The sequence below is a fragment of the Alosa sapidissima genome, chromosome 10 (assembly GCF_018492685.1).
Source record: "Alosa sapidissima isolate fAloSap1 chromosome 10, fAloSap1.pri, whole genome shotgun sequence".
Lineage (NCBI taxonomy): Eukaryota > Metazoa > Chordata > Actinopteri > Clupeiformes > Clupeidae > Alosa > Alosa sapidissima.
The window spans coordinates 8,920,496-8,948,172 of NC_055966.1; the positions used below are offsets into that span (position 1 = coordinate 8,920,496).

Below are 27,677 nucleotides of genomic sequence, written 5' to 3' on the forward strand. Positions count from 1 at the left end.
TTGAGCTGCAAGAGCTGAGTTTTATTTGTTTCTTTTAAGAAATCTCCTTAGCATCTGTCTGAGGGGAATGCAGGTGGTGGACTCCTCCTGAGCAACTGGGCAGTCCTGGGTGGTGGTGGGGGCCGTCCGCTTTGTACATCTGAACCTGCTCCAGACCCTTCTCCAGAATGGCTTGGAGGTCCCCTCGGTCCTTCCCAAAGAAGTGGGGGTCTCAGGCACAGTGGGGGTGTCAGGGGCATCAAAAGTGAAGGACAGTGTGTCCTCATGCACCATCTGGATGCTGTTTTTAAAGCTTATGGTTAACAACAGGGACTGATCATCTGTTGTAACATCCGGCTGCACAGTGAGGCCACAGGCAGGGTCCTCCACATCAGTTGCCGGGGTCAGGAGATCCTGGGTGGCTTGAGTAAGGGCAGCGGTCTCAACAGCCTGCTTCAGAGACATCAGAGAGGCCTCAGAGGATGACTGCTGGGGAGATGCTCGCTGCTCCACAGCGTGGTCTGATGTCTGATCCTCAGCGAGATGGACATCATCCACCAAGACGTCGTCGTCATCGTCGTCATCCAGCAGGACTTCCTGGGATGTTGCCTCATGAGCGCTTTTGGCAGGGGGCTCATCCTCCACCTGTTCTGCCTCCTGTTGGGCAACCTCCTCTGGCATCAGGTTGTCCTCATTGATAAAGAGGAGAACGGGGGTCACCTCACCAGACCTGGGTTCAGGGAGGGGACTGGGGACCTGGGAGGTGGGCTCCTGGGTCTCGACCCAACAAAGTCGGGGGCTGGGCGATTTGCCCGCGGGAAGTGGTGACTTGTCACCAGCACTGCTGTCGTTGTCGATGTGTTCCATCATGTTTCTCCAATAAAATGTCCGTATAGCAAAGTAGCTTAACAAGAAGTGACAAACAACAAGTTGGACAGCTCTATTTATAGCCCATCGCCATTGTGACGAAATTATATCGAAGTAGGCTACGTAGAAAATTTCGAATTATGGATGTATTGTTGCGTCTACATATTGCAGTAGGTAGCCTATAGGCCCAGCCAGGGCACTACCTCTAACTCTGGGTAGGCCTACGTTTCTTTATAACAAAACATATAGAATTCATACAACGAATGTATTATTCTAATAACCTCTCCCAGCTTAGGCTGTTATACGTTTCGCCGATATGTATCGATTAACGGATCAATTATGTCCGCCGAGACTGCCAATCTGTGTAGCATTGGTGTGACTCGCACTGTTGTTTTGATCTGGCTGCATCATCATAAGGAGCCCACGCTGTCGCGCCGTCTTTTAAAACTTGACTATCCGCGAAATGAGTAACATTGTAACCTGTAATGTGCAAATAAACATGACTATATGCTTTTGGACCAGTTAGGTTCGACGGAGATGTAAGGAATGACTATAGATTCAAGTGTACTTAGCCTATAGGCCTATCAGAAAGTTAGAAGACTAGCCTAATATTAAGCCATGTTTAGAGTTATGTTTTAAATAAACTGGCTAAATAAATAAATAAAGGAAATGTATCCTCTCATACAAAAACACTGTATCAAGTAATACATGTGATAAATAATTCTAGGTGCACCCTTATTAATTTAACTATTGCAGTAGGGCCTACTTAACATTTTATGGAAGATGTGTTACTGTCAGAACCTTGAGGATTTCAACCAAAAACAGTTGGTTCTCAATAATATAGCCTACAAGATCCTGTTGTTGTTTGATACGAGATCCTTACAATTTTCATTTCACCATTTTCTTCTTTGGAAATATAGTAGGCCTAGTTGCTGATGGTAAGCTCAAGGTTGTGAAATAAAACTTTCATGAAATTTTAACTCTAGGAGTTGGAAGCTTTTGTAACATGGGCTGTCAACATTGGACACCAGAATGAGGTGCTGCTTCAGAACAGAAATTAAAGGGGTCATTTCAGTTACACAGAGGGAAGATGTTACATTTCTCTGTGCAATTGGCTGGGGACTTCTCCCTTGGTAGCTGATTAACAACCAAGACGAACTAGCATAATACAATATGACACAGGATACAAAGCAATCCAAAATTGAGTCGAGAGTGCACAACAAGAACATAATCACAAATTAGTGGGAGGAACATGTCAAATTTACAAAGGTACAGTACAAGGCTTGGCAGCCTGGGATTCCCCGGAAGTTACTGCATGTATTGCTCATGCCATCTCAGCACAAAACTTAAGGTTTCTCATTCTCATAGGACTCAAGCACTAAACACAGACAATCACTACTAATCAACCAACCAGCTACTTGTGTGAGAGCTGTGCTCTGCTTTGCGCTAGGTATACATTGAGGTGTACCCATGCTTGCCTGAGTTCATAATTGTTGCCACTGCCAGCTCCCAAATCTCCCTCCATCAAAAACATACAAAGAAAATACAAAGTGTATGTGAGTCTGAGGTTTCTTATTCATTTGAAACTGACTGCTACATTTTGTTTTTCCCCAGGCACTGAGTCTGCATCTATGGTGAAGCGTGATGTGCCCGCGGAGATTGAGAAGATCACCAAGTACCTCCAGGAGCTGAGCAGCATGCTCACCACCACCACCGCTGAACTGGTGGAGAAGATTAAGGCCGCTGACCTGACCAGCCAGGCTGAGTGAGTATCCACAACAGAGCAGCATTACAGAGACTCTGATGTGTAGAGCTTAACCACGTTTGTGTTTGTTTGTTTGTGTGTGTTTATTTGTTTGTTATTTTGTATGTATGCTTGTGTTTGTTTGTTTGTTTATTTGTGTACAAAAGTTTAAAAGATTTTCAGCAAATGAGCAGACACCAATAAATAAATGGAAAGCAATTTATTTAATTGCAAAAACTTTCTTGATTATGCCACAAATGTCAAATGATGATGTGCTAAATGTGGCTAACGCTTCCCTCTTCTCTGCTTTAGGGCTTACCTTCAGGAGGGCAAGGCTCAGGTGCAGCCACTGCTGGAGAAGGTCCAAGCACAGCTGAAGCCCCTGACAGCCAACATTGATGAGAAGCTCAAGCCCCTGTCCGGACCCATCCTGTCCCAGATCCAGCCTCTCGCTGCCTCCGTCGAGGCCCAGGTGGAGGATCTCCTCAGGAAGGTGATGGACCACACCAAGGCCCTGCTCCCTCCTCAGTAAATCAACAGGCCCCTGTTGACTCCAAATGTGCATTATCTTGAAGACAAAAACTTTTGTTGTTGCATCATGTCATGTATCACTGCTATGCTGCTCTGCTGAGCCCCTCTCAGCCTTGGAATGAGTTTACTGATTATTTATCTGAATCCTTAAAACGCTTCAGAGGTGACCATCTAATGCGTGTGATGTGTTTGTGGAAGAATGGCTTCTCTAGAATGGTGTGTACTGTATGTTCTGTGATGAAAATGTTGAAAAACAAAAACTCAAAAGTGGTTTGTGGTTACAAATATCCACTGTGATGGTTTAATCACTAAAACCATGATCAATGGATCATGTGCATTAATGCATCTGATGGATCAGTAGAGTTTAGATGTGGATTTAGGCCAACAATATCAGGTAGCGAACTTAAGTAAACATACAGAAAAGTGTTGACCTGATATTTCTGATATACAAGCAGCCAGCCAGTGCAAATAGTGTGTTATTCTATATAAAATCAGTACCTCTACCCCTAAGATTATATGTCACTCATGCAATCAGTATCACATGCTGTGAGACATACAGAAAAGGTAAAGATAAACTTGGCCGACAAATGCTATGAAAACAGTGATTTCTTTAATGTGTTCAGAATTTATGACTGTCTTCCTGTATCTGTGCTGTATAGTCAGTGCAGCTTTACAAAGGTCTCTGGTAGAAGTAACAAGGAAGAAATATTTTTTACTTCACTTTGGGCAAAAATATGCCCAATCTAAGACCTAATGCATGTTTGAAATTGACACAAAAGGAATATTAATGGTACTGTACATCAAACATTATTTCAGTGCTTTATGACAAACCAAGTTGTCAATGGTGTCTTTCTACAATCCATTGATTTAAGGTGCTCTAAGCCATCTAAGCCACGCGTTTTTTAGGCTAAAACATTTTATGTCACTTACTGCAAACATCACCTAACCAACCACTAGCTGTCTGTGCCCTGAATACACTGTAAAAAACGCAATCTCTGTGGACAGCACAGGCTCCAAAAACAGCAACAAAAACAACCTGGGCAAACCTAGCCCATAAAAACATAACAAACTGTTCCAGCAAATCACAGACGAGATGCGCGTTTAGGAGAGTTTCAATCGCACGGGAGCAACACGGGAAGGAGGAGGAGGAAGTAGCGAACTAGCTCTCTGTTTTGTTTGAAAAGTCAACAGAAGTGACGTTACATCGCTTAGAGCACCTTTAAACGACATGTAGCCTTACTGTGTGCTGTAGATTGTGCTATCACTGTGCTTAATGCATCATCACTAACCATAGTGTTGTGATGCAGATGTTGCTGTCTCCAAATCTCTGAAGTAACCAAAAGAGGAATCTCAGTGATTCAGAATTTATTTCTGCCACTTGTTTTGATGACATGAACTGACATGACCAGCATGTTATTGTTGTAGATATGGTGAGAGCAATCTAAGTTTGTAGGCTGCATAAAATGGATGTGGTAAAAGATGTGGTGTTACGTTTGATAGATAATAGCTTCTCCGAATATATCTCCCTGTGTTTCACTTCATTCCAAAAAAAGCACAATACAATCAGATTAAAATTAACTGTGATCTCTGACCTGCAGTATAATAGTCTTCTCTAATAATCACTTGCACATCAGAAACAACAACTTGCATTTACATATAGTGCAAAGCACCCCAAGCACTATGTACTGTAAATGCAACCTCACAATAAGTTGATTATTAACACATTTTCATATTATTTTTATATACTTTTCAGATCTGACTATCTTAAAGACTTTAAAATGAAGCAAGAGCTGCAAGAGCTGAGTTTGAGCTGCAAGAGCTGAGTTTTATTTGTTTCTTTTAAGAAATCTCCTTAGCATCTGTCTGAGGGGAATGCAGGTGGTGGACTCCTCCTGAGCAACTGGGCAGTCCTGGGTGGTGGTGGGGGCCGTCCGCTTTGTACATCTGAACCTGCTCCAGACCCTTCTCCAGAATGGCTTGGAGGTCCCCTCGGTCCTTCCCAAAGAAGTGGGGGTCTCAGGCACAGTGGGGGTGTCAGGGGCATCAAAAGTGAAGGACAGTGTCTCCTCATGCACCATCTGGATGCTGTTTTTAAAGCTTATGGTTAACAACAGGGACTGATCATCTGTTGTAACATCCGGCTGCACAGTGAGGCCACAGGCAGGGTCCTCCACATCAGTTGCCGGGGTCAGGAGATCCTGGGTGGCTTGAGTAAGGGCAGCGGTCTCAACAGCCTGCTTCAGAGACATCAGAGAGGCCTCAGAGGATGACTGCTGGGGAGATGCTCGCTGCTCCACAGCGTGGTCTGATGTCTGATCCTCAGCGAGATGGACGTCATCCACCAAGACGTCGTCGTCATCGTCGTCATCCAGCAGGACTTCCTGGGATGTTGCCTCATGAGCGCTTTTGGCAGGGGGCTCATCCTCCACCTGTTCTGCCTCCTGTTGGGCAACCTCCTCTGGCATCAGGTTGTCCTCATTGATAAAGAGGAGAACGGGGGTCACCTCACCAGACCTGGGTTCAGGGAGGGGACTGGGGACCTGGGAGGTGGGCTCCTGGGTCTCGACCCAACAAAGTCGGGGGCTGGGCGATTTGCCCGCGGGAAGTGGTGACTTGTCACCAGCACTGCTGTCGTTGTCGATGTGTTCCATCATGTTTCTCCAATAAAATGTCCGTATAGCAAAGTAGCTTAACAAGAAGTGACAAACAACAAGTTGGACAGCTCTATTTATAGCCCATCGCCATTGTGACGAAATTATATCGAAGTAGGCTACGTAGAAAATTTCGAATTATGGATGTATTGTTGCGTCTACATATTGCAGTAGGTAGCCTATAGGCCCAGCCAGAGCACTACCTCTAACTCTGGGTAGGCCTACGTTTCTTTATAACAAAACATATAGAATTCATACAACGAATGTATTATTCTAATAACCTCTCCCAGCTTAGGCTGTTATACGTTTCGCCGATATGTATCGATTAACGGATCAATTATGTCCGCCGAGACTGCCAATCTGTGTAGCATTGGTGTGACTCGCATTGTTGTTTTGATCTGGCTGCATCATCATAAGGAGCCCACGCTGTCGCGCCGTCTTTTAAAACTTGACTATCCGCGAAATGAGTAACATTGTAACCTGTAATGTGCAAATAAACATGACTATATGCTTTTGGACCAGTTAGGTTCGACGGAGATGTAAGGAATGACTATAGATTCAAGTGTACTTAGCCTATAGGCCTATCAGAAAGTTAGAAGACTAGCCTAATATTAAGCCATGTTTAGAGTTATGTTTTAAATAAACTGGCTAAATAAATAAAGGAAATGTATCCTCTCATACAAAAACACTGTATCAAGTAATACATGTGATAAATAATTCTAGGTGCACCCTTATTAATTTAACTATTGCAGTAGGGCCTACTTAACATTTTATGGAAGATGTGTTACTGTCAGAACCTTGAGGATTTCAACCAAAAACAGTTGGTTCTCAATAATATAGCCTACAAGATCCTGTTGTTGTTTGATACGAGATCCTTACAATTTTCATTTCACCATTTTCTTCTTTGGAAATATAGTAGGCCTAGTTGCTGATGGTAAGCTCAAGGTTGTGAAATAAAACTTTCATGAAATTTTAACTCTAGGAGTTGGAAGCTTTTGTAACATGGGCTGTCAACATTGGACACCAGAATGAGGTGCTGCTTCAGAACAGAAATTAAAGGGGTCATTTCAGTTACACAGAGGGAAGATGTTACATTTCTCTGTGCAATTGGCTGGGGACTTCTCCCTTGGTAGCTGATTAACAACCAGGACGAACTAGCATAATACAATATGACACAGGATACAAAGCAATCCAAAATTGAGTCGAGAGTGCACAACAAGAACATAATCACAAATTAGTGGGAGGAACATGTCAAATTTACAAAGGTACAGTACAAGGCTTGGCAGCCTGGGATTCCCCGGAAGTTACTGCATGTATTGCTCATGCCATCTCAGCACAAAACTTAAGGTTTCTCATTCTCATAGGACTCAAGCACTAAACACAGACAATCACTACTAATCAACCAACCAGCTACTTGTGTGAGAGCTGTGCTCTGCTTTGCGCTAGGTATACATTGAGGTGTACCCATGCTTGCCTGAGTTCATAATTGTTGCCACTGCCAGCTCCCAAATCTCCCTCCATCAAAAACATACAAAGAAAATACAAAGTGTATGTGAGTCTGAGGTTTCTTATTCATTTGAAACTGACTGCTACATTTTGTTTTTCCCCAGGCACTGAGTCTGCATCTATGGTGAAGCGTGATGTGCCCGCGGAGATTGAGAAGATCACCAAGTACCTCCAGGAGCTGAGCAGCATGCTCACCACCACCACCGCTGAACTGGTGGAGAAGATTAAGGCCGCTGACCTGACCAGCCAGGCTGAGTGAGTATCCACAACAGAGCAGCATTACAGAGACTCTGATGTGTAGAGCTTAACCACGTTTGTGTTTGTTTGTTTGTGTGTGTTTATTTGTTTGTTATTTTGTATGTATGCTTGTGTTTGTTTGTTTGTTTATTTGTGTACAAAAGTTTAAAAGATTTTCAGCAAATGAGCAGACACCAATAAATAAATGGAAAGCAATTTATTTAATTGCAAAAACTTTCTTGATTATGCCACAAATGTCAAATGATGATGTGCTAAATGTGGCTAACGCTTCCCTCTTCTCTGCTTTAGGGCTTACCTTCAGGAGGGCAAGGCTCAGGTGCAGCCACTGCTGGAGAAGGTCCAAGCACAGCTGAAGCCCCTGACAGCCAACATTGATGAGAAGCTCAAGCCCCTGTCCGGACCCATCCTGTCCCAGATCCAGCCTCTCGCTGCCTCCGTCGAGGCCCAGGTGGAGGATCTCCTCAGGAAGGTGATGGACCACACCAAGGCCCTGCTCCCTCCTCAGTAAATCAACAGGCCCCTGCTGACTCCAAATGTGCATTATCTTGAAGACAAAAACTTTTGTTGTTGCATCATGTCATGTATCACTGCTATGCTGCTCTGCTGAGCCCCTCTCAGCCTTGGAATGAGTTTACTGATTATTTATCTGAATCCTTAAAACGCTTCAGAGGTGACCATCTAATGCGTGTGATGTGTTTGTGGAAGAATGGCTTCTCTAGAATGGTGTGTACTGTATGTTCTGTGATGAAAATGTTGAAAAACAAAAACTCAAAAGTGGTTTGTGGTTACAAATATCCACTGTGATGGTTTAATCACTAAAACCATGATCAATGGATCATGTGCATTAATGCATCTGATGGATCAGTAGAGTTTAGATGTGGATTTAGGCCAACAATATCAGGTAGCGAACTTAAGTAAACATACAGAAAAGTGTTGACCTGATATTTCTGATATACAAGCAGCCAGCCAGTGCAAATAGTGTGTTATTCTATATAAAATCAGTACCTCTACCCCTAAGATTATATGTCACTCATGCAATCAGTATCACATGCTGTGAGACATACAGAAAAGGTAAAGATAAACTTGGCCGACAAATGCTATGAAAACAGTGATTTCTTTAATGTGTTCAGAATTTATGACTGTCTTCCTGTATCTGTGCTGTATAGTCAGTGCAGCTTTACAAAGGTCTCTGGTAGAAGTAACAAGGAAGAAATATTTTTTACTTCACTTTGGGCAAAAATATGCCCAATCTAAGACCTAATGCATGTTTGAAATTGACACAAAAGGAATATTAATGGTACTGTACATCAAACATTATTTCAGTGCTTTATGACAAACCAAGTTGTCAATGGTGTCTTTCTACAATCCATTGATTTAAGGTGCTCTAAGCCATCTAAGCCACGCGTTTTTTAGGCTAAAACATTTTATGTCACTTACTGCAAACATCACCTAACCAACCACTAGCTGTCTGTGCCCTGAATACACTGTAAAAAACGCAATCTCTGTGGACAGCACAGGCTCCAAAAACAGCAACAAAAACAACCTGGGCAAACCTAGCCCATAAAAACATAACAAACTGTTCCAGCAAATCACAGACGAGATGCGCGTTTAGGAGAGTTTCAATCGTACGGGAGCAACACGGGAAGGAGGAGGAGGAAGTAGCGAACTAGCTCTCTGTTTTGTTTGAAAAGTCAACAGAAGTGACGTTACATCGCTTAGAGCACCTTTAAACGACATGTAGCCTTACTGTGTGCTGTAGATTGTGCTATCACTGTGCTTAATGCATCATCACTAACCATAGTGTTGTGATGCAGATGTTGCTGTCTCCAAATCTCTGAAGTAACCAAAAGAGGAATCTCAGTGATTCAGAATTTATTTCTGCCACTTGTTTTGATGACATGAACTGACATGACCAGCATGTTATTGTTGTAGATATGGTGAGAGCAATCTAAGTTTGTACGCTGCATAAAATGGATGTGGTAAAAGATGTGGTGTTACGTTTGATAGATAATAGCTTCTCCGAATATATCTGCCTGTGTTTCACTTCATTCCAAAAAAAGCACAATACAATCAGATTAAAATTAACTGTGATCTCTGACCTACAGTATAATAGTCTTCTCTAATAATCACTTGCACATCAGAAACAACAACTTGCATTTACATATAGTGCAAAGCACCCCAAGCACTATGTACTGTAAATGCAACCTCACAATAAGTTGATTATTAACACATTTTCATATTATTTTTATATACTTTTCAGATCTGACTATCTTAAAGACTTTAAAATGAAGCAAGAGCTGCAAGAGCTGAGTTTGAGCTGCAAGAGCTGAGTTTTATTTGTTTCTTTTAAGAAATCTCCTTAGCATCTGTCTGAGGGGAATGCAGGTGGTGGACTCCTCCTGAGCAACTGGGCAGTCCTGGGTGGTGGTGGGGGCCGTCCGCTTTGTACATCTGAACCTGCTCCAGACCCTTCTCCAGAATGGCTTGGAGGTCCCCTCGGTCCTTCCCAAAGAAGTGGGGGTCTCAGGCACAGTGGGGGTGTCAGGGGCATCAAAAGTGAAGGACAGTGTCTCCTCATGCACCATCTGGATGCTGTTTTTAAAGCTTATGGTTAACAACAGGGACTGATCATCTGTTGTAACATCCGGCTGCACAGTGAGGCCACAGGCAGGGTCCTCCACATCAGTTGCCGGGGTCAGGAGATCCTGGGTGGCTTGAGTAAGGGCAGCGGTCTCAACAGCCTGCTTCAGAGACATCAGAGAGGCCTCAGAGGATGACTGCTGGGGAGATGCTCGCTGCTCCACAGCGTGGTCTGATGTCTGATCCTCAGCGAGATGGACATCATCCACCAAGACGTCGTCGTCATCGTCGTCATCCAGCAGGACTTCCTGGGATGTTGCCTCATGAGCGCTTTTGGCAGGGGGCTCATCCTCCACCTGTTCTGCCTCCTGTTGGGCAACCTCCTCTGGCATCAGGTTGTCCTCATTGATAAAGAGGAGAACGGGGGTCACCTCACCAGACCTGGGTTCAGGGAGGGGACTGGGGACCTGGGAGGTGGGCTCCTGGGTCTCGACCCAACAAAGTCGGGGGCTGGGCGATTTGCCCGCGGGAAGTGGTGACTTGTCACCAGCACTGCTGTCGTTGTCGATGTGTTCCATCATGTTTCTCCAATAAAATGTCCGTATAGCAAAGTAGCTTAACAAGAAGTGACAAACAACAAGTTGGACAGCTCTATTTATAGCCCATCGCCATTGTGACGAAATTATATCGAAGTAGGCTACGTAGAAAATTTCGAATTATGGATGTATTGTTGCGTCTACATATTGCAGTAGGTAGCCTATAGGCCCAGCCAGAGCACTACCTCTAACTCTGGGTAGGCCTACGTTTCTTTATAACAAAACATATAGAATTCATACAACGAATGTATTATTCTAATAACCTCTCCCACCTTAGGCTGTTATACGTTTCGCCGATATGTATCGATTAACGGATCAATTATGTCCGCCGAGACTGCCAATCTGTGTAGCATTGGTGTGACTCGCACTGTTGTTTTGATCTGGCTGCATCATCATAAGGAGCCCACGCTGTCGCGCCGTCTTTTAAAACTTGACTATCCGCGAAATGAGTAACATTGTAACCTGTAATGTGCAAATAAACATGACTATATGCTTTTGGACCAGTTAGGTTCGACGGAGATGTAAGGAATGACTATAGATTCAAGTGTACTTAGCCTATAGGCCTATCAGAAAGTTAGAAGACTAGCCTAATATTAAGCCATGTTTAGAGTTATGTTTTAAATAAACTGGCTAAATAAATAAATAAAGGAAATGTATCCTCTCATACAAAAACACTGTATCAAGTAATACATGTGATAAATAATTCTAGGTGCACCCTTATTAATTTAACTATTGCAGTAGGGCCTACTTAACATTTTATGGAAGATGTGTTACTGTCAGAACCTTGAGGATTTCAACCAAAAACAGTTGGTTCTCAATAATATAGCCTACAAGATCCTGTTGTTGTTTGATACGAGATCCTTACAATTTTCATTTCACCATTTTCTTCTTTGGAAATATAGTAGGCCTAGTTGCTGATGGTAAGCTCAAGGTTGTGAAATAAAACTTTCATGAAATTTTAACTCTAGGAGTTGGAAGCTTTTGTAACATGGGCTGTCAACATTGGACACCAGAATGAGGTGCTGCTTCAGAACAGAAATTAAAGGGGTCATTTCAGTTACACAGAGGGAAGATGTTACATTTCTCTGTGCAATTGGCTGGGGACTTCTCCCTTGGTAGCTGATTAACAACCAAGACGAACTAGCATAATACAATATGACACAGGATACAAAGCAATCCAAAATTGAGTCGAGAGTGCACAACAAGAACATAATCACAAATTAGTGGGAGGAACATGTCAAATTTACAAAGGTACAGTACAAGGCTTGGCAGCCTGGGATTCCCCGGAAGTTACTGCATGTATTGCTCATGCCATCTCAGCACAAAACTTAAGGTTTCTCATTCTCATAGGACTCAAGCACTAAACACAGACAATCACTACTAATCAACCAACCAGCTACTTGTGTGAGAGCTGTGCTCTGCTTTGCGCTAGGTATACATTGAGGTGTACCCATGCTTGCCTGAGTTCATAATTGTTGCCACTGCCAGCTCCCAAATCTCCCTCCATCAAAAACATACAAAGAAAATACAAAGTGTATGTGAGTCTGAGGTTTCTTATTAATTTGAAACTGACTGCTACATTTTGTTTTTCCCCAGGCACTGAGTCTGCATCTATGGTGAAGCGTGATGTGCCCGCGGAGATTGAGAAGATCACCAAGTACCTCCAGGAGCTGAGCAGCATGCTCACCACCACCACCGCTGAACTGGTGGAGAAGATTAAGGCCGCTGACCTGACCAGCCAGGCTGAGTGAGTATCCACAACAGAGCAGCATTACAGAGACTCTGATGTGTAGAGCTTAACCACGTTTGTGTTTGTTTGTTTGTGTGTGTTTATTTGTTTGTTATTTTGTATGTATGCTTGTGTTTGTTTGTTTGTTTATTTGTGTACAAAAGTTTAAAAGATTTTCAGCAAATGAGCAGACACCAATAAATAAATGGAAAGCAATTTATTTAATTGCAAAAACTTTCTTGATTATGCCACAAATGTCAAATGATGATGTGCTAAATGTGGCTAACGCTTCCCTCTTCTCTGCTTTAGGGCTTACCTTCAGGAGGGCAAGGCTCAGGTGCAGCCACTGCTGGAGAAGGTCCAAGCACAGCTGAAGCCCCTGACAGCCAACATTGATGAGAAGCTCAAGCCCCTGTCCGGACCCATCCTGTCCCAGATCCAGCCTCTCGCTGCCTCCGTCGAGGCCCAGGTGGAGGATCTCCTCAGGAAGGTGATGGACCACACCAAGGCCCTGCTCCCTCCTCAGTAAATCAACAGGCCCCTGCTGACTCCAAATGTGCATTATCTTGAAGACAAAACCTTTTGTTGTTGCATCATGTCATGTATCACTGCTATGCTGCTCTGCTGAGCCCCTCTCAGCCTTGGAATGAGTTTACTGATTATTTATCTGAATCCTTAAAACGCTTCAGAGGTGACCATCTAATGCGTGTGATGTGTTTGTGGAAGAATGGCTTCTCTAGAATGGTGTGTACTGTATGTTCTGTGATGAAAATGTTGAAAAACAAAAACTCAAAAGTGGTTTGTGGTTACAAATATCCACTGTGATGGTTTAATCACTAAAACCATGATCAATGGATCATGTGCATTAATGCATCTGATGGATCAGTAGAGTTTAGATGTGGATTTAGGCCAACAATATCAGGTAGCGAACTTAAGTAAACATACAGAAAAGTGTTGACCTGATATTTCTGATATACAAGCAGCCAGCCAGTGCAAATAGTGTGTTATTCTATATAAAATCAGTACCTCTACCCCTAAGATTATATGTCACTCATGCAATCAGTATCACATGCTGTGAGACATACAGAAAAGGTAAAGATAAACTTGGTCGACAAATGCTATGAAAACAGTGATTTCTTTAATGTGTTCAGAATTTATGACTGTCTTCCTGTATCTGTGCTGTATAGTCAGTGCAGCTTTACAAAGGTCTCTGGTAGAAGTAACAAGGAAGAAATATTTTTTACTTCACTTTGGGCAAAAATATGCCCAATCTAAGACCTAATGCATGTTTGAAATTGACACAAAAGGAATATTAATGGTACTGTACATCAAACATTATTTCAGTGCTTTATGACAAACCAAGTTGTCAATGGTGTCTTTCTACAATCCATTGATTTAAGGTGCTCTAAGCCATCTAAGCCACACGTTTTTTAGGCTAAAACATTTTATGTCACTTACTGCAAACATCACCTAACCAACCACTAGCTGTCTGTGCCCTGAATACACTGTAAAAAACGCAATCTCTGTGGACAGCACAGGCTCCAAAAACAGCAACAAAAACAACCTGGGCAAACCTAGCCCATAAAAACATAACAAACTGTTCCAGCAAATCACAGACGAGATGCGCGTTTAGGAGAGTTTCAATCGCACGGGAGCAACACGGGAGGGAGGAGGAGGAAGTAGCGAACTAGCTCTCTGTTTTGTTTGAAAAGTCAACAGAAGTGACGTTACATCGCTTAGAGCACCTTTAAACGACATGTAGCCTTACTGTGTGCTGTAGATTGTGCTATCACTGTGCTTAATGCATCATCACTAACCATAGTGTTGTGATGCAGATGTTGCTGTCTCCAAATCTCTGAAGTAACCAAAAGAGGAATCTCAGTGATTCAGAATTTATTTCTGCCACTTGTTTTGATGACATGAACTGACATGACCAGCATGTTATTGTTGTAGATATGGTGAGAGCAATCTAAGTTTGTAGGCTGCATAAAATGGATGTGGTAAAAGATGTGGTGTTACGTTTGATAGATAATAGCTTCACTTCATTCTAAAACAGCACAATACAATCAGATTAAAATTAACTGTGATCTCTGACCTGCAGTATAATAGTCTTCTCTAATAATCACTTGCACATCAGAAACAACAACTTGCATTTACATATAGTGCAAAGCACCCCAAGCACTATGTACTGTAAATGCAACCTCACAATAAGTTGATTATTAACACATTTTCATATTATTTTTATATACTTTTCAGATCTGACTATCTTAAAGACTTTAAAATGAAGCAAGAGCTGCAAGAGCTGAGTTTGAGCTGCAAGAGCTGAGTTTTATTTGTTTCTTTTAAGAAATCTCCTTAGCATCTGTCTGAGGGGAATGCAGGTGGTGGACTCCTCCTGAGCAACTGGGCAGTCCTGGGTGGTGGTGGGGGCCGTCCGCTTTGTACATCTGAACCTGCTCCAGACCCTTCTCCAGAATGGCTTGGAGGTCCCCTCGGTCCTTCCCAAAGAAGTGGGGGTCTCAGGCACAGTGGGGGTGTCAGGGGCATCAAAAGTGAAGGACAGTGTGTCCTCATGCACCATCTGGATGCTGTTTTTAAAGCTTATGGTTAACAACAGGGACTGATCATCTGTTGTAACATCCGGCTGCACAGTGAGGCCACAGGCAGGGTCCTCCACATCAGTTGCCGGGGTCAGGAGATCCTGGGTGGCTTGAGTAAGGGCAGCGGTCTCAACAGCCTGCTTCAGAGACATCAGAGAGGCCTCAGAGGATGACTGCTGGGGAGATGCTCGCTGCTCCACAGCGTGGTCTGATGTCTGATCCTCAGCGAGATGGACATCATCCACCAAGACGTCGTCGTCATCGTCGTCATCCAGCAGGACTTCCTGGGATGTTGCCTCATGAGCGCTTTTGGCAGGGGGCTCATCCTCCACCTGTTCTGCCTCCTGTTGGGCAACCTCCTCTGGCATCAGGTTGTCCTCATTGATAAAGAGGAGAACGGGGGTCACCTCACCAGACCTGGGTTCAGGGAGGGGACTGGGGACCTGGGAGGTGGGCTCCTGGGTCTCGACCCAACAAAGTCGGGGGCTGGGCGATTTGCCCGCGGGAAGTGGTGACTTGTCACCAGCACTGCTGTCGTTGTCGATGTGTTCCATCATGTTTCTCCAATAAAATGTCCGTATAGCAAAGTAGCTTAACAAGAAGTGACAAACAACAAGTTGGACAGCTCTATTTATAGCCCATCGCCATTGTGACGCAATTATATCGAAGTAGGCTACGTAGAAAATTTCGAATTATGGATATAGGCTATCTACTACATATTGCAGTAGATAGCCTATACTGTAGGTCCAGCCAGAGCACTACCTCTAACTCTGGGTAGGCCTACGTTTCTTTGTAACAAAACATATAGAATTGTATTATTGTATTATTCTAATAACCTCTCCCAGCTTAGGCTGATACATTTCGCCGATATGTATCGATTAACGGATCAATTATGTCCGCCGAGACTGCCAATCTGTGTAGCATCGGTGTGACTCGCATTGTTGTTTTGATCTGGCTGCATCATCATAAGGAGCCCACGCTGTCGAGCCGTCTTTTAAAACTTGACTATCCGTGAAATGAGTAACATTGTAACTTGTAATGTGCAAATAAACATGACTATATGCTTTTGGACCAGTTAGGTTCGATGGAGATTTAAGGAATGACTATAGATTCAAGTGTAGTAGCCTATAGGCCTATCAGAAAGTTAGAAGACTAGCCTAATATTAAGCCATGTTTAGAGTTATGTTTTAAATAACATTGGACACCAGAATGAGGTGCTGCTTCAGACATGCAAAGAAAATACAAAGTGTATGTGAGTCTGAGATTTCTGATTCATTTGAAAGTCTAAAAAAGGGTTTTTCATTTTTGTTAACCTAAAAATCCCTTTCCTATTGGTTTTAGTCCAACCGAAGCGTGAATAGAACTATATCACCACCAGCACATCAAAAAACCAAACACTGATAACATTATGCTGCATCGAAACTTATTTGCCTATGACTGACTCTGTGGGCCAGCTCTCCCAGTTCATCTGAGTGGAATATGCATGACATGTAATAGGTCAGTCCGCATGCTTTATGTCTGATCTCATTTTGAGAGCTCATGAAAACCTGACAATTAAAGCATGGGCTAACACCCAGTGACTTGCTATTCATCATTGTCACATGAACAATTTCCAAATGTCTTTATGCAGTTGCTGCAGATATTGTTAGAAGAGATTATGTCCTCAATTGAAAGAAGTAATTAAGTCTTAAAGCAAAAGACAAGGTAGAGAATGTTCAAACTGGGGAGGAGAAAGCATCAACAAGTCATGCCAGTTAAAGTGTCCAATTTGTTTGCATTAGTTATTGTGGAAAGATACAAAATAATTTTAAAATAATGTCCTTTGTAACTTTACCTAATTTCATAGTGCCTAATAGAAGCATAAAACCTGAGTCTCTTTTTTTAATAGGAAAGTGGTCTGGGATTAGGTCAGGACAGGAGACAAAGGCTTTATGCCATGTTGATTTGGGCATTATGTGACATTACCCTCTAAGGAAGGTTGATGGTGGTGATATGTATGGCATTGCAATTGTTTTTTTGTTTTAAATTAAAAAGTGGCATCCATATATTTAACAGTGCCAGAGATATCCGCCCTGCTGCACTTATTCACTTTCTCTTGATCATCAAAATGACTTGCCAGCTTATGATGTATCATGATGACATCACTTCTCACAGTATTAATGAACGTATTTTGAATATATGTCCTTACAACTAAATATGTCTTATTACGTTTTTTATTAACTGACATTTTACAATGGTTTAACCTTATGACTAAATGCAAGAGATCCTGTGAGAGAATGTAGGTTACTGTGCTAAAATGCAAGCGAGATGCCGGTCACAAAAACAAGTGTTTACACACTTACTGTGTACACGTATTTCAGTTGTCGCTGCAGGTCGACAAAAAGAGCAAACCAGGGCCAGTGATGTAGACTTTCAGGAGTTAGGTCAGAGTGTGCCTAATCAGCAGATGATTCAAGACTTGCTTCTACAAACAAATTAAGATGTTTGCTATATATTAAAAATGTTTTGGTTTTTAGCACTGGCTAAAGTCAGGATCACATGGAAGAAGGATTTTTTTCAAAATGTTAAACCATATACTGTATATCACAAGAGAACACATTCCTAAGATTCATTTTTTAGATGAATGTCTCTAGACAGCCGTAACACACAAAGCAGACTGTACCCAGGATCCATAAAGACCTACAGTACACTGTCTGCAGCCAATCAACAACCTAGCTTAATACATTTCTCAGAACAGTACGCAGGATACAACCATCAACAACTGGCTGGCGGCAGCCACAACATGTGCTGCATATTGCACCTGGGATCCATAAAGGCCCTTCTGCATGGCACAACATGTGTTGAGTATCCAACAACTGTTAAACACAACCCAACCAAAGAATCTAAGCAGCAGGAAACATCACCAACAAAACAGCATTCGTAAGCATTTGAGGTCTGTTGCATGCTACACACAAATACACACACACACACACTCATGCCTTGCCTAAAGTAATTCTTTCATTGGAATCTTGTGAACAGACACGTTTTGGCATATTGCCTTCTTCAGTCTGCTGAGGTAAAAGGTGCTTCATACTCTCACCCACATTCATCTCCATCATTATCTCATGGCAGTTGTTTGGACACCCCACCTATGAAGTGGTCATGCAGAGGCTGCAGGCTAATTGATTGATTATCCACACCTGGCACACCTGTGGGTATAAAAACACCTGTGGATCTCCCTGCTCCAGCTTCCATTCTTCTCATTTTTGCCATACAGACGCCTGAACACACACACACACACACACACACACACACACACACACACACACACACACACACACACACACACACACACACACACACACACACACTTTATACAACATGCTGCCAACACACATCCATCCATCCATCCATTACCCCTAGACTGTAAGTGCTTTTACAATAAATTACTTTATTTAAAATCCCTTCTTCTCATGTTGCGATTTCACTAGCTGGTGTGGAGCGGTATCTTTCAAGGTAACATTTTTCATTTCTTAATTGTGTTGGCATATCATTTATCTGTCATCACTTACTAACATGGTTTGCCAGGATATGACACAACTGAAAAAGACTGAGTGACACTTATTCCCATCTGTGTAATGAGAACACCCACCTCCCTCCAACATTCTAAATCAATTGTATGCACCATATTGTATAAGTACAGTCTGTACAGTGCTTTACATTCTCAGATTAGTCTTACTATGTCTCAATTAAATTATCCTTAGCAATAAGTAGATGCCGCATATTGGGTCTTGAAATATTCACAGGAATCCATATAAATTGAATCTCCATGTTGTATTATCCAATATTACTTGTACAGATGTATAGTCTATCTTATACACACTCATTAAACCAACGAAGTAAATGCAAAAATAGAGACTTTTTTTGTAATTATTCCATATTTTGTGTCAGTCTATATCAGAACACCTTTGCCCTACAAAGGCTAAGAGCAGTATCTGCACTTTTTCAAAACAAATAAGAAGTACATGGTCTGTTCTTCAATCTGTTAAAATTTCATATGGCTAACTAATACATTTCTTAGCTAAATTTACATTTTTAGTTTGCAGTTTGTATAGAAAAGTAGAGTGAATCCAAGGCAGAGTGCAGTATCTGCCCTTACTGTCTTGATTTCACTTGCCATTACTGCATTCTGCCTTTGTTTCACTTGCCCTTACTCTAATAGGGTGTGTGTGTGTGTGTGTGTCAGGGTTTACGTTGTCCGGTAATTACCGGACATTGGCCGGAAAAAAAGGAAATGTCCGACAAAATTAAATCTCTCCGGTCAAATTGTCCGATTGAAATTGGCTAATAATCCCGTCCCCCTAACGCAATATGAATGTGAGTAAAAGCCTTAAAATGTAAGCCTATATTAAAGCAACACGTCCTTTGGCTATGTTTTTAAATGTACAGGCTCTACCATTTGACAGCTATTAAACAACACGCATAGCCTATGCTGCATTTCAAATAGGAAACATTTTAAATAGGAAGCGCACGCTTAAAACGTCCATGTTAAACAACGAACAAATGAATGAGACGGTTCAAACATGGCTAGGCCCAGGAAGACTAGCCTTAAAAGTTTTTTCAGAGGCCAGACGCGATGGATGATGATACATTGGTAACGTCTGAAGCCTCAGATGTCAGGTCAACTCCACCACCACCAGATAAAAAGCAGAAGTGTCGGGCGTATCTGTCGGAATCATGACGTTGGAAGTGGAGTTGCGGGGTTGCGGCCGCTCCAAGACACTGTCATTCTGGGTGTACACTGGACATGCAACTGTGTTCTGTACCCAAAGCGATAATAGGATATTTGACCGGCATATCATCAAAATGTCCGGAAAACGAAACCTTTGACCGGCACCATTTTTTTCTAGCGGAAACTCTTGTGTGTGTGTGTGTGTGTGTGTGTGTGCGCGCGCAGGGACAGACTGGGACTAAAAAAAAGCCCTGGACTTTCTTCTAAAAAGGCACACTGCCATTCACACTCACACACACATTAGGTGTCTATCATGATACAGTCTCACAATATTAAATGCCAGTGAAAGTATTCAGTCATATTTTACAAAAAGTAATTAACATATACTTTGACAAATATAAGCAGCAGTGTGCAAAGGTCAAAGGTTGGGTTTTGGTGTGCAGCAATGCAATATTGCTTGACATGAAAGTCTACAAGAATACCCGATTGATTTTGTTCCATTTTTACATAAATGTTTATAAATTACAGAGTTGCCATTGTTAAGGCATCAAGCAGCATCTTCACTCAAAATGTAGTAAGTACCTCCTCAATTAATATAAAAACTGAGTGATTATGATCACTTGCTACACTTACTGCAAAATGTTATTGTATGGCCATATAAGCAGTAATGCAAAGGCAAAGCACAGTATAGCCTATAAAACTACCAAATTTTGCCTAAATGTCAAAAACACAAAATGTTTAATATTTACATCACTTTGATCTATCTAATGATACCCCTTGTTGTTGAATATAATTTGATGCTTATACTTGGTGTAAGAAAAACACAAAAAGCTGTCTCAGTTTGGCATTTTTGCAGATACTGCTCTTTGGCTTTGTAGGGCAGACCTGACATACAATCTAAATAGTCCACAAGAAACCTCGAAGTGTAACCTTTCATTTGAGACCAGGATTATGCTTCTACACAAAGGGGTTCATGTGCAGTAAGCATTTGATTGTCAGTATGCATTTTGCAACCAAAAGTCCTATGAGAATCCATTTTACAAAACGCATGAGCATAACTTGGCAAATAATGGCCTAAAGCACTCATATTTTCATTCTATATTGATCTACTTTTGCACACAGCTTCACAAAACCTGGAGCTAGGGCTTAGTTGTGATTCTAAGTGATATCAAGTGACAGGGCTGAAATGTGGTCAGTTCAGAGATGGTTGTAATCTGGCAGAAAGAAAAAACTATATTCTAGCCTCTGTAACTCTGTGTCAGTACATCACACAGTGATTCTGACTGTTTCCTACGAAAACTGCAGGTTCTTAGCTTTCTATAGAGGTTAAACATTTGATGGTAGGGCCCAAAAGAAGTGGGAACAATGCCCTTGTAAGTAAGCACAGTGCAATTTCAGGCAAAAACGTTGTATTGGAATTCATGTGGTTAATCAATTAGCACACACCCTCACATCAAAACCTTTTGGATGTTATTCTAAGTTTCATGCAAAGAAGGATCAACAACCACACACCACATACTCACATTTAATTCATTTATTTGGGATGACCAATACTGATTACAACACAGCATTCCAAATATTAATAAAGAGCCCATTTGTGTCTCACACAGCAACACTGTGCAAGTGCTTACAGCTTTACAGGTAAATCAGGATAAATACATATTATCAGGGGTAGAGATTGCACCGCCTTCTCCATACATGCAGACTGCCTATGATAGCTGACACAGAGCAGTATTTGGCTATTTGCTTAGATTTTGTGCAATTTCAGGCAAAAACTTTGTATTGGAATTCATGTGGTTAATCAATTAGCACACACCCTCACATCAAAACCTTTTGGACGTTATTCTAAGTCCATGCAAAGAAGGTTCAACAACCACACACCACATACACACACACACATGCACACACCACCGCCATCACCGCCTTACATAGGCTATCCATATGGAATCATTTGGACTTCACCCATGTTCCATGTAGATAATCAAGGTTCAGCCAACTCAACAGCTTTCATCACCTCTTGTGGTGATTTCATCATGTGTAGGTTAGTCTTTCTAATCACGGTCAGTGCTTTCTTGACCTCAATTCTCTGAAGCGGTATAAAAACCCTCCAGTATCAGGACCAAAGCCCCAGCAGTTCCTGGAACCCTCAGAGTGAAGGTATGTCTCAGCTGTCATCTCATTCTCGCAACTGAATTAGGCCTTAGATATGCTGGGAGTAGTTTGACATCCAGTATTGTAATTTACAGTAATGTACAATGATACAATGTATAATGATTTGTAAAACTGTGAGGTTTAACGATACATACTGTACTGTTTGAATTTAATTCATGACATTTCAAGAGCTTTGGATAATCAAAGGGAAGGACACCCTTATTTCATTGTCTCACATGCTGATCTGAATTCTACAATCAACGAGCCATTTATTTATTTCTGTCAGTTTACAAACCTGTAATAAAGCATTATTGATTTTTTCATAAAACTCAGGTAGTCACCATGAAGCTCGCTCTGCCACTCATCTTTGTTTTGCTGACAGTTTCCCAGGGTAAGGGTTCTTTTTGCCATTCTTTGTAATGACATGGTTTTTCAACATGTGTTACAACTGATGATATTTTCTGTGATTTCACAAAGTTTTATTTCAAATAATCAAAGTTATTATATCGTTAATGTGTAGTTTTAAATTCTTAAGAAGTGAGCGCTCACATTCACATGATAAGACGACGGTATATTTCTCTGGGTCTTTGCTGCTTATCGAACCTGAGAGTTGGATTTGGTGTGCTCTGTAGGCACTGAGTCCAGGTCTCTGGTGAAGCGTGAAGCAGAGTTTGAGAAGATCACCAAGTTCTTTGAGGACCTCAGCACCACCATAACAAGCACTGCCAATGATGTTGTGGAGAAAGTGAAATCCCATGAACTGACTCAGAAGGCTGAGTATGTAACCCAATCAAGACTTATACTTCACGATTCAAACATAACTCATTTCTTGTTATATTTTGCAACAGTACTCAAATTTGATATGGATGTGTTATGACTTTGTTTGGTCTAATAGATCTATTTTTAATCAATTCCTGTGACACTGACAATGTGACATTTTGTGACAGTTGATAAGCAAGATTGCTAATGTGCCTTGCAATGTGTGTGTGTGTGTGTGTCCCTCTCCCCAAAGGGCTGCTTTTGAGGAGGCGAAGACTCAACTGCAGACCTTCCAGGAGGAGCTGGCGCCCATCACCACCAACATGCAGGACCAGATCCAGTCTCTGGTCAGCTCTGTGGAGGACATCCTCCAGAAGTTGGTCGACCGGACCAAAGCCCTGGCCGAGAACGCCAAATCCCAGCTCAGATCTCTCGCAGAATCGGCCGAGGTTCAGATCAGACCCCTGGCGGAGTCTGCCGAGGCAGAGATCAAGAAACTCGCCGAGTCTGTGGAAGCCAAGGTCAGGCCTCTGATAGACTCTGTCGAGGTCCAAGTCAGACCCCTGGTGGATTCTGCCCAGGTCGAGCTGGAGGCCATTGTCCAGAAAGTGAAGGACCAAGCCAATGCTATGCTTCAGTGAGGGACCGGCCACAAACCACATCTCTGTCACTATTTAAAAAGGACACTGAGGACATCATATTACCATCTCATTGTGAACCATAATGTCAACTTCTTTTAAAAAAAAAATAAAATAAAAAAAAATAAATAAAAAAAAGTGACGGAGTATGTGGTTCAAATGTGACATTATGCAGTCTTGTTGATGTAAGCATGTTTACAAATACTGACTGTGCTGGCTGCACAGAGGAAGATAAAACTGCTGCGGAAACAAATGAGCATTTTTTTTTTATTACACACCAGCACCATAATAATGTAACAGTTTCTTGATGAAGCATTACATAGAAAAAAATCTTACTTTTAGCCTAATCTATTGCTAACCATTTCATTCCCCCTTCATACTACCGTTGTCTAAAATATTGTCCTTATTCTCCCACTATCTAACTGCATAGCTTTGGAGAATCACACAGCAGTGATCGCCTGTGCTCTGCACAAAGGGCACGGACTTGAGTCCAGGCCCTCAATGTTCCGGAAGCCAGCATCTATGATTGTGTCCATGCAGACGCGGCAGAAGTAATGACCGCAGGGGTGTCGCCATAGTTTCAAGTGGCGCTTTCGGCCACAGCGCTGGCAGGCGCGCAAAGTTGTGGTGCAGCGTGGAGGGCTTGGCACAAGATTGTCCGAGGAAGGACAGCAGACAGCTGAGCTGGAGGCAAATCTAATCGTCATACAGATCATGTAAAAAGACAAAACAAATCTAGCTTATCTGAAATCAAACACTGCAGTGTATGTATGCACGACACGGAGCTACAAACAAGATCAGCTGTCTAACATGCTTTGTATTAGGGAGAAAACACCCAACATTCATGAAATGAGTGGGATATAGCATATATCTGTTAATCAGATTTCAACAGAAGAAAATGTAATATCCCTTTCATAGGCTATGTCATATCCCTGACCATAATTATTTAGTAATATAACGAACGTTAATTGCAAATTCACCTGTCGTTTGAATTTTGTCGTGTCAACCACTGGCAGGAAGTGAACAGAGTGATCATCGCTGTCCAACAATCTCCTAATGCTGTCCTCATTCTGGTAAGGGTAATATTCAAATCGGGCATGGAACATGTGCATCTAAAAGTAAATTAACTTGTCGAGTTAGTTTGTAAATCACAATTTGACGTAAGTGGGCTATGAAAATGCGCTGCAATTCTTAATTTCCACATAATATTTAGCTGTCCTGGCCGAAAAACACCGTGTCCAGGGCCAGTACAGGTGTTCTAAATCTGCACAGAATGTACACAGAATGTGGGAAAGGGAAATGACATCACAATTGAACGTTCTTTTTGCAATGACATTGGTGAAGCAGAGACGGTTGATAAAGCCGGTTGTATATTAAGGATCTTTGGGTGAAGCTTATCGCGTAACATCGAATCCAACTTTTCCCAAAACAACACGTCCAAATTCAAGTCAAGTCGTAAAGAATTAGCCCATGCCTCGTAAGACTATGTAGGGTACAGTTTTTTTCCAACAGAGGGCAGAGTAGGCTATGTACTTGAATGAGAAATGCCTGATGCTTTCGCCACAGAGCAGGGAGGCAGACTAAGATTTGTTGTTGACATGTGTATTCAGAACAACAAAATCACTAGTCTTCCACTCTGCTATGAACGTTAATGAGTTTGAAGAGAGAGACAGCCTATTCTGGCTTTCAGCTTGATCACCACTGAGTCCCAAGCACAACTGCCTGAGATATTATCTGTTCACTATATCATAAATGGTCTGAATAATCTGTCATGCTATTGAATTGAAGAATACTTTGTATTCATGACACTTTATTATCCTGCCATATATAATATATAATATAAATTAGTAAAATGTCCATTATTATTATCAAATAATAATAATGATGATTATTATTAAATAGCCTATGTTGCGATTGCCATTTCCCCTCATCTTTAGCCTTGGCCCACTGTTGCCAGGTTACTACGTGTGCTTAAGATGGCCTGTACTTCAGTGTTTGTTCAGTTCAGTTATGATTTGTGTGTGGACGGTGATGGTGAACTTCAGCACCTCTATCAAATAGAACTTATCTCCTCATAATGCCATTCCCTTCACCCGTTCCTCTGAAGGCTACAGCGTTTTTTGAAGGAGAAACAGGAAGTACTGACCTTCTCCTTGTATCACTGGATATGAAGAATAAATTCCTGCTTTCTCAGACCCTATCTGTTAGTTCAAAGGCATTTAAGTCAAGTTTTCTTCTCTCTGAGTCGTATTTCTCTCTTTAAAGTGTTGTGCCACAGAATGCATGCACAGGGTATGAGAATGTCTGCCAAAAAGGGACAACATAATCCAACAATATGATGATACACAATGTTATTTTGTATGACTGCTTGATTACCCTCATAAAAATAAATGAGCAATTGTATCATTCTGTTATGAGCTATAGCTTATTGTCATATCCACAATATATATAAAACATTCTTACCTCATTTTTACATTCAACCTATAATTTTTTTGACAATTCTCCTCACATTCTGTGGACAATGTGGTCAAGAACACATGGATTGTGTTTTACATTGGGTTGTGACATACTCCACTATCACTGATGGTTTGCATTCACATGAAAGAAGGACTCATAAGATGCTTGGCCATTGCATTGGCCAGAATTGAACTATGGTATGATTAGTGCTGCCCACAAGTCATTATGATGGATAATGACAGATATTAGTTTGGATAGTCAGAGTGACATTCAAAATGTCTGTTGGTGTATGAGTAAAAAAAAATAAAAAATACTGTGACACATTTTAGTTCAAATACAAAAGCAACAAACTAAAATAAAACACACATTCAACATTCACCCATGGTCAACCTTAGTCTGGAAAAGGAACAAATGTCACAAGGTTTAAGAGTGAGGCTTTTGGCTGACAGTATGGTGAATCAGGATGGAAATAGAGAGGTGACACTTTCCTGGTTGCAGCTCCAGTCCAGCGAGGATGCAGTATTTCACTGCTGCTATCACACTTGGCATTCACACACAGATGGACGCAAGCACAGACACACACACATACACACACAGTGAGATGGACAGGACTACTACAGCCAGTGCAGGAATAAAATGATCTCTACTCACCACTTCCATGCAGATTTTGTATTCGTCCAGGATATTTTTTTTTCTTGGATTTCTCCAACAAGGGGATTTGTTTGGTAGAGGAGAGGGGGGAAAAGGTGGACCATAGGCGTTTGAACCATACTTGAAAATAAAAACATAAGAAGACTAAAGCACTGACAAAAAAATCAAGAAAGAGAATAAGAGAGAGAAAGAGAGAGATGGAAAAAATCTCTTAAAAGAGTAAAGTAAGAGTAAAAGATACCTGGAGCTCCTAGAGTACCTGTGGTCCAGCTGCAGAGGTTGAAAAAGAAGGAATTTGCACCAATCTACAGAATCTGGAGTTTTCAGAGAGGAAGCGACAGGTCCCTCTGCGGCCTTAGTGCTGCAAGGATGCTAGCTGTCTGACTGACCATGTTGGACACTGATGGAAATGTTTTGTAGGTATGGGTTATGCTTTTTACTCAAAGCTGACAGACAACCCCCATACACACAGGTGCTATTCAAGGATATTGTGTAAAAAGTGACGTCAGTGAAAATTTAGTTGGAAAGCACTTCAGCATAAAAGTCCCGCCCTCCTCTGCCATTACCACTGTATGGACTTTCCCTTCATTCCTTAGTTACCTTCCCTCATCTCTCCTCCTAAGCCACCTCTCCATGATAAGGCATGTAGGAAAAACTGCAGGAGCAAGTACTTATCTAGACAAATGAATGCAATGGTGAGTCGCTTCACACTGGAACACTTCAACTCTCCATTACTCTCAGCAATGCCTCGCCACACCTAATTAATGACAGTTTAGTTTCACACACAATTTTACATTTTCCATAAAATTGTCAGTTTAGAGGTTTTCACATTTCCAGAGAAACAGGAGGAGGCTGTGAGCATCAGTGCAGGTGCTCTGCCTCTGCAACAATAGACTGCCGGCCTTGGTGATAGTTGCTAGGCGATGGAGGAAATACAATGGCCCCCTTAGAAACCAAAGGCCCTTAAATGGACGAAGGGGAACACAACAGAGTGAAGTAAAGTAGATGTATCTCAAGAGGAGGCCAAGCAATTATGTGCATATGGGGACACACAATGAAGCAAAAAGATATTTCAGAAGGAGCATTTAGTGAGGTTGAAAATGCAAAGGGAAAAAATGTAATTTGTTGAGATCTTGCTTGTGTCAGTTACACAGCACGCTCAGAAATGAACAATGGGCTGGAGAAATTCTGCATCAGTTCATGTTTTGCACAAAAAATGCTCAACTTCACAATATTTGTTGCCAATCAAATGTTGGCAGCTCTGTATTC

The 27,677-nt window shown here is 41.8% G+C and overlaps 4 protein-coding genes and 1 long non-coding RNA gene across 8 annotated transcripts; 3 read left to right on the forward strand and 2 right to left on the reverse strand.

Annotated features, from left to right (window-relative positions):
* Nucleotides 1-1,013: 1,013 nt before the first annotated feature.
* Nucleotides 1,014-3,296, forward strand: LOC121721539 (type-4 ice-structuring protein LS-12-like). 2 transcript variants are annotated; one of them, XM_042108565.1, is made up of 3 exons: nucleotides 1,014-1,061; nucleotides 2,461-2,611; nucleotides 2,903-3,296. In XM_042108565.1, the coding sequence occupies exons 2-3, from the start codon at nucleotides 2,478-2,480 to the stop codon at nucleotides 3,120-3,122; spliced, it is 354 nt and encodes a 117-aa protein (XP_041964499.1). In that variant the 5' UTR covers nucleotides 1,014-1,061; nucleotides 2,461-2,477; the 3' UTR covers nucleotides 3,123-3,296. The 2 variants fall into 2 exon arrangements, with proteins under 2 accessions (XP_041964499.1, XP_041964498.1); XM_042108564.1 differs by lacking the exon at nucleotides 1,014-1,061 and adding an exon at nucleotides 1,071-1,385.
* Nucleotides 3,297-5,847: 2,551 nt separating this feature from the next.
* Nucleotides 5,848-8,218, forward strand: LOC121721519 (type-4 ice-structuring protein LS-12-like). Of its 2 annotated transcripts, none has more exons than XM_042108522.1 (3): nucleotides 5,848-5,987; nucleotides 7,383-7,533; nucleotides 7,825-8,218. In XM_042108522.1, exons 2-3 carry the CDS (start codon nucleotides 7,400-7,402, stop codon nucleotides 8,042-8,044), a joined length of 354 nt encoding a protein of 117 aa, XP_041964456.1. In that variant the 5' UTR covers nucleotides 5,848-5,987; nucleotides 7,383-7,399; the 3' UTR covers nucleotides 8,045-8,218. The 2 variants fall into 2 exon arrangements, with proteins under 2 accessions (XP_041964456.1, XP_041964457.1); XM_042108523.1 differs by having other exon boundaries at nucleotides 5,968-6,311.
* A 2,551-nt stretch (nucleotides 8,219-10,769) lies between these two features.
* Nucleotides 10,770-13,000, forward strand: LOC121721527 (type-4 ice-structuring protein LS-12-like). 2 transcript variants are annotated; one of them, XM_042108535.1, is made up of 3 exons: nucleotides 10,770-10,909; nucleotides 12,309-12,459; nucleotides 12,751-13,000. In XM_042108535.1, the coding sequence occupies exons 2-3, from the start codon at nucleotides 12,326-12,328 to the stop codon at nucleotides 12,968-12,970; spliced, it is 354 nt and encodes a 117-aa protein (XP_041964469.1). In that variant the 5' UTR covers nucleotides 10,770-10,909; nucleotides 12,309-12,325; the 3' UTR covers nucleotides 12,971-13,000. The 2 variants fall into 2 exon arrangements, with proteins under 2 accessions (XP_041964469.1, XP_041964470.1); XM_042108536.1 differs by lacking the exon at nucleotides 10,770-10,909 and adding an exon at nucleotides 10,982-11,233.
* A 1,744-nt stretch (nucleotides 13,001-14,744) lies between these two features.
* On the reverse strand, nucleotides 14,745-17,632 carry LOC121720804. Its single transcript, XM_042107245.1, has 2 exons — nucleotides 17,629-17,632; nucleotides 14,745-15,632 (listed from the first exon to the last, which is right to left on the reverse strand). The coding sequence occupies exon 2, from the start codon at nucleotides 15,596-15,598 to the stop codon at nucleotides 14,771-14,773; it is 828 nt and encodes a 275-aa protein (XP_041963179.1). The 5' UTR covers nucleotides 15,599-15,632; nucleotides 17,629-17,632; the 3' UTR covers nucleotides 14,745-14,770.
* Nucleotides 17,633-23,553: 5,921 nt separating this feature from the next.
* LOC121721531 lies at nucleotides 23,554-24,852 on the reverse strand. Its single transcript, XR_006034861.1, has 2 exons — nucleotides 24,281-24,852; nucleotides 23,554-23,996 (listed from the first exon to the last, which is right to left on the reverse strand). It is a non-coding gene; the product is annotated as an uncharacterized LOC121721531 (long non-coding RNA).
* Between the last annotated feature and the right edge of the window lie 2,825 nt (nucleotides 24,853-27,677).

Excerpts from the sequence above, each read along its gene's own strand:
- LOC121721527 (XM_042108535.1), top strand. The coding sequence starts at position 12,326 with ATGGTGAAGCGTGATGTGCCCGCGGAGATTGAGAAGATCACCAAGTAC. Across the intron at positions 12,460-12,750 it reads GACCTGACCAGCCAGGCTGA|GGCTTACCTTCAGGAGGGCA; the intron begins GTGAGTATCCAC and ends TCTCTGCTTTAG.
- LOC121721519 (XM_042108522.1), top strand. The coding sequence starts at position 7,400 with ATGGTGAAGCGTGATGTGCCCGCGGAGATTGAGAAGATCACCAAGTAC. Across the intron at positions 7,534-7,824 it reads GACCTGACCAGCCAGGCTGA|GGCTTACCTTCAGGAGGGCA; the intron begins GTGAGTATCCAC and ends TCTCTGCTTTAG.
- LOC121721539 (XM_042108565.1), top strand. The coding sequence starts at position 2,478 with ATGGTGAAGCGTGATGTGCCCGCGGAGATTGAGAAGATCACCAAGTAC. Across the intron at positions 2,612-2,902 it reads GACCTGACCAGCCAGGCTGA|GGCTTACCTTCAGGAGGGCA; the intron begins GTGAGTATCCAC and ends TCTCTGCTTTAG.
- LOC121720804 (XM_042107245.1), bottom strand. The coding sequence starts at position 15,598 with ATGATGGAACACATCGACAACGACAGCAGTGCTGGTGACAAGTCACCA.